The sequence below is a fragment of the Hirsutella rhossiliensis genome (genome assembly GCF_020360975.1).
Source record: "Hirsutella rhossiliensis strain HR02 chromosome Unknown scaffold00001, whole genome shotgun sequence".
Lineage (NCBI taxonomy): Eukaryota > Fungi > Ascomycota > Sordariomycetes > Hypocreales > Ophiocordycipitaceae > Hirsutella > Hirsutella rhossiliensis.
Genome location: NW_025408667.1, coordinates 2,047,920 through 2,053,411, shown reverse-complemented (window position 1 = coordinate 2,053,411; position 5,492 = coordinate 2,047,920). Strand labels below are relative to the sequence as shown.

The following is a 5,492-nucleotide window of genomic DNA, read 5'->3' as shown; positions in this document are numbered from 1 at the left end:
GGTGCATTGGTTGGGGCCCCCGTGAGGTGCATTGGTTGGGCCCCGTAAGGTCGGCCGCCGGGAGGGGTGCGCCCGCCGGCTGGGCCGTAATTACCGGCGACCGACGGGGACACCCTATCCCGGCCCGCAGTACGTGGTGGTCAGGGGACCCGACGACGCGTGACGCCTAGGGGCGGTCCCGGCAAAACGCCCCTTGGCGGGTGGTTGCGTCCAGTGCCATGCAGTGTCGGGCGAGGAGGCGTGGCGGTAGCGGTCCGGCGCTCGGCTGCGCGGGCCCCCGGGTGGTGTCCGTTGGGGCGCCTGTCCCAGGGCTTTCGAGCTCGGGCCCCGGGTGTGCGAGGCCGCTTTCGGGGGGTGAGACGGGGGGACACCGTAGGTGATCGGTATCCACTGACATCACTGACGGGCTGCTTATGCCCCTGACCGCACTGACCGCAACCGAACGGTCAGGGTGCCCGGCTGCCCCTGTGCTGAACAGGAACAAGACTGCGCCTGATAATGCATACTTGATGAATCGAGTTACTTCAAAGGAGCTTGGAAGTATCGCGACATTTCGCATTTCCCACCCTATGGGGGGAACCAGTAGGCTCTCCTTGTACCCTTGCTACGGGCGGAAGCATCACCAACAGCCCATGCAACGGGTCTAAGCCTGCAAAGCAAATAGACCTTGTGCCACCTTACCAAGTTTTCCCAACAAGAGGAGTGGCGAGTCGGTCGGTCAGTTGTACCACGTCCTGGGAGCTGCTCTCTCCGATGCAGGTCTTACAGAGGTTGGTTACCTTCTTCTTCCAAAGCTGATGCCGAGGAGGGCAACCACCCCTTGTCCTGAGGCTTCGTACGCTGAAAGCTTTGCCACCTGCCGACCTTCTGCATATGCATACATTTTGCCACTTGGGGCCAAGCCGAGGGAAGAAGTGTATGCCCTTGAGAACGGTGCCATCGTGCCGCCGAAGCATGCCCCAGTCAATTGGGAACGAGAGAGAGAGTGCGGAGGACATGTAGATTGATGCTGGAGTGCTTGCTCTAAATCGGACGTTTGCTCGGTCGACGATATCGGCTCGTTTAGATCGGTAGACTGCCTCGTAGAAGAAGTAACAGAGGAGCTTCGAGTGCTTGACAGCCGGTTTGGGCCCCAGAACGTGTATAGAGACATAATAACGCGTCGATCCGACGCGTTGTTGCGAGTATTCCATGGGTCCTCTGGGTATAGGCACTTAGGTGAATGGTGGATTCGGTTTATCCCACGCGCCCCACCCGCTTGCCGTTATACCCTAAAGAATTTTGTGTGGTTTGGCAAGCAGCCGAGACAACTCTCCTTGTACAAATTCTTTATCCCGCGGAGCTGTTAGCGGCTCGTTAGCCGGGACAGGATCTATAGGCTACCCGACCGCGCTTTGCTGCGGGGTCTATCGTGACCCTAACAGCACAGAGGTAGACCTTAGGAGAGTTTATATTCCTCTGCGAAGCCGGTCTCGACAACACGGCCACTCGGACCTTTATGGCTCTCTTCGGAACCAAGGAGCCGTGGGTATTGGAAGGTCCGCCCTTCTAAACAACGGTGGCTGGTCGCGGAGGTTTTTCTCCCTTAAGGCAAGCTGCAAAGCCAGCCTCCGATTCCTTCTAAGGGGGTTTCTCTGCCGAAACCAAGAGTTGACCAACGCGCCTGAAGATCCCGCTGACGGGTGACAGGCTTGACACAGAGCGCCAAGGAGCCGATGAAATGCTGGATGGGCAACTGGGGGGGTCTGTTACAGGGGACGGACCAAGGGCGCTGTGCGCGGGATGTTTTGGACTCTGTATAGGCCTGGTGGGCTTTGCGGACGGTGTTCTGGGACGAATTTCCTGTATTTACCTCACGGTAGCCTAGCTCAGCACGTCCTGTGCTCCCTCGCGGAGACTTGAGCAGCCTAAGGGCCGCTGGACGGTAATACACAACACAACAACATGAGATGCCAACGCCCTCGGGAGGCCAAATTATGCTTCCTGATGGCCCAAGCCTCGAACTCATAGGTCGGAGACTTTGGCTCTAATTGCCGTAAATAGCGCATGTTATGTACTTGACCTTTCATCGCTTAATTATATCCATCCAGCATCGCGCCAAATCCGGCCTATCGGGACCTATAGCTGCCTGTTGCAACTGCTCGAGATACCGAAGCCTTCGTTTCTGTATAAGAGCCGTACGATTCTATGCATCCGCTCAATTGAAGCCTTTTCAACATTTCTCGTCAGTTGACGGCTACTATTCAATCGAATTGCGTGGCTGCCACAGTCTTGCATGCAGGCGACCGTAATGTTTGGCAGCCTATCAAGATCAGGACGCTCATTCACTGTGCTGCCTAACAGGCAGCAAGCAGTTCGTAATGCCATTAGTGACGGATTCGAACCTTCTAGGTGACATCGTCATCGATGCTACCTGGGTGGCGAAATCGCCACTCAACCCAAAATCATAAGGGCAGCCAAGCTGGCCGCGAATAACCTTACAGCGCAAGTGGCGGCAGCGCCTTGTGGAAGAGCTTTGTGCAGCGTACGGTAAAGAAGGCGGCTCAAGACAACGGTTTCGAGCTGGGGACGGGTTTACGCCTATTTTACAACACAATCATGTCGATCGTAAGAAAAGCGCAAGGTGCCTTGCCTGTCAAGGCTTCAAAGCCGGCCAGCCTCGCTCACGGAGTTAACGCAAGCCTCCACACACAACAAGCAGCAATAATACGCCTACGAAGACGAGGCGGGGATGCGATAAGTGCGATATAGCTATTTATATAGGCCCGACTTGCTGGGACTTCTATCATGGTGTAATTTGCTAGTAAATAGATGTACCGCTAACAGCATAATGTCCTTATTAGCCGATATCCCTGTCCGTGACCCGCTTGCTCCCTTACGGCAGTCAAAGGGATATAGTGCCTCCTATAAGTATCTGTCGCACTATGCCGACAGGCAAACGTGGAACACGATCCGAAGGGCGCCGTGTAAGTGGTCATTATGGCCGTAGACTGTGTTTGATAGCACCCACACCCTTTATATTAGGTGGCTAGTACTGGCTAGTTTGTAGGCTTTTGCATGCCTTCTATAGCATTAGCGTTGAGAACGTAGGATATTAGAGACCCTATACTGCAGTCTTACGAATTGAACGTAGCGCACGAGAAATTCCAATAGTCCATACTAGAGAGTGGCACGAGACAGGAGAGCATGCTTCACGCTTTATATATGATGATAAGATAGTCTGTATTGCGTAAAGACCTTTTCCCCGCCGGCATGTAATGTACTAGGATTGGCCCGAAGATGATTAGCCTTCCATTTTTTAGCATTTTCATTTCTCTACGAAGTAGAAATAAGACTTAATATAATGATAGGCATATACGGTATGTACGAAGTAGCGTTGTGCATTCGTAGTCCTAGGGGGTCCACTTATTAGACCCCCTACTTATGGTATATATAGTCCATCCATCCAAGGCTAACGCACGTCATGCCTCTCTAAGTCGCACAGCTCTCGACTAACAGCTCTAACTTTCTAGGGGTTTGGCCTGATTATAAGGTTTAAAATGAGACTTCAATCTGGTTTTGCGTTAACGCTCTTGACGTCAGGCTTTTCTTGGGTGACAGCCGAACCGCCGGGTTGTAACGTCCATGACAAACGGTTCACCTTATATATAAAGCCAAAACCGACCGACAGTACGTTTGCGCTCCTAATAAAGAACGAAATTCGCCTTGCTAATACATATATATAGGTCGCAGCTCGTGTCCGGGACTGAATTCATTCGCCAATCATGGCTTTCTCCCTCATGACGGAATGAATATAAACTCAACTAAAATCATTGCAGCATGCTATCAGACCTTCTGTTTATCGCCGGTTGTATGCGCGATTGTTACGCTAAATGCTTTGGCGAAAAGCAAAAATTCGTTGGACGCAACTTTCCCCTTAAACGCCGTTGGTCTCCCCAGCTGGGGTATTGAGCATGATGCCAGCTTTTCACGCCGGGATCTCGCAAACGGTGATACCACTCCCTTCGACCCCGATATTTGGGGTGTTACAGCTCGCGCCTTGCAACAATGTGCCAAAGATGGCGATGATGGCAAAACCGTTGACCTTAAATGCTGGGGCAAGGTAAGGGAGGTCCGAATGAAAGATGCAAAGAAACGCAATCCAAAATTCAACTACGACAAGGCCGCCGCCGCTCATACTTCTATCGAGGTTTCCCGATTAAAGCTTTGCTTGGCAGACGCGAAGGACGAGCCTGATGATCCAACGGATCTTAAGTATATCAACGAGTTTTTTACTGAACAGAGGCTTCCAACTAATGTGGGCTGGACACCCAGTCCCCGCGTTAAAACTGTTCAAGATGTTTTGAAGTACGCGGTCGAGGGCCAGGCTGCTAGCACGAAACTCCAAGACGCCAACAATGGAAAAGTCATCACTACGTCGGTAAGTCTCTCTCTACGTTTCTTAAATCTCTGCTCTGATTGTAGAAATAGGACCTCATCAATATCCTTAAGTCAGAAAACCCTAATTTTCTGGCCGATGTGGAATTGGCAGTCAAGCAAGCCGGCTTTAAGGAGGAAACTTATATAAAAGAGATTGATCAGCTTGAAAAAGATAAAGCGGCCTCAGGCACTAGAGAGAGGGAATATCACAGACCTCAGCCTGGTTTTAGTCCTGGAGACCAGGTCTGGTATGGTCATGGTGCCCCTGGAAAGCACGTCAAGCCTCGCCCCGGAAAGCACGTCAGGCCTCGCCCCGGAAAGCACGTCAGGCCTCGCCCCGGAAAGCACGTTAGGCCTCGCCCCGGAAAGCACGTCGGGCCGCGCCCTAGAAAGTACATTAAACCTCACCCTGTACCACGTCATCCTTATCACCGTAAACAACGCCACTACTAGCGTGGCTCTAGAAATAGAGGCTACGGTGCTCGTGCCAGCAAGCTATAAGAGCGGCAGGCTAAGTTATAGGGGTGATATAGGACAGTTACCCGTGCCAAGCCTTATTTTATTAGTACTAGAAAACTCGTACTATGTTTCGTAATTATCGCTATATTAGGTAGGTTTCGATAGCGATTATAGAGCGTTAAGCACTAGCTAGCTAATTAATTAATAAGAGCTATCTAAGAATTATCTTAAAAATAAATAAGGAGAAACGAATATATATACGATATATAATGTTTTTATTTCCGCTATATATAGACCTAGCGATAGTTAGTATAATAACTATTAAGTACCTATTAAACGTAATACTTATTACGACCTAACGAGGGTCTTAAAGACTTAATAAGGGTCCTAGTAGGCTATAGATTAATATATAGCTATTAAAGGTTAGGCTTATACCTATATATATTAATAGGCGTGCCCCTTATCCTTATAAGTAGAAACGATACTATCGCTATATCTAGAGGCACTAAATATAATAGTTAACTTAAGGGATATTAAGGAAGTTACTTAATAGATCCGGATAACTATAAGCTACTAGATTAGTAGGGAAATATATTCCCCCTTATACTTTATAT

The 5,492-nt window shown here is 50.3% G+C and overlaps 1 protein-coding gene across 1 annotated transcript; it reads left to right on the top strand.

The window, feature by feature from the left end:
* Nucleotides 1–4,117: 4,117 nt before the first annotated feature.
* HRG_00237 (uncharacterized protein) lies at nucleotides 4,118–4,470 on the top strand (the record flags this gene model as incomplete). Its single annotated transcript, XM_044858708.1, has 2 exons — nucleotides 4,118–4,420; nucleotides 4,465–4,470. The coding sequence occupies 2 exons, from the start codon at nucleotides 4,118–4,120 to the stop codon at nucleotides 4,468–4,470; spliced, it is 309 nt and encodes a 102-aa protein (XP_044725108.1).
* Nucleotides 4,471–5,492: the final 1,022 nt, after the last annotated feature.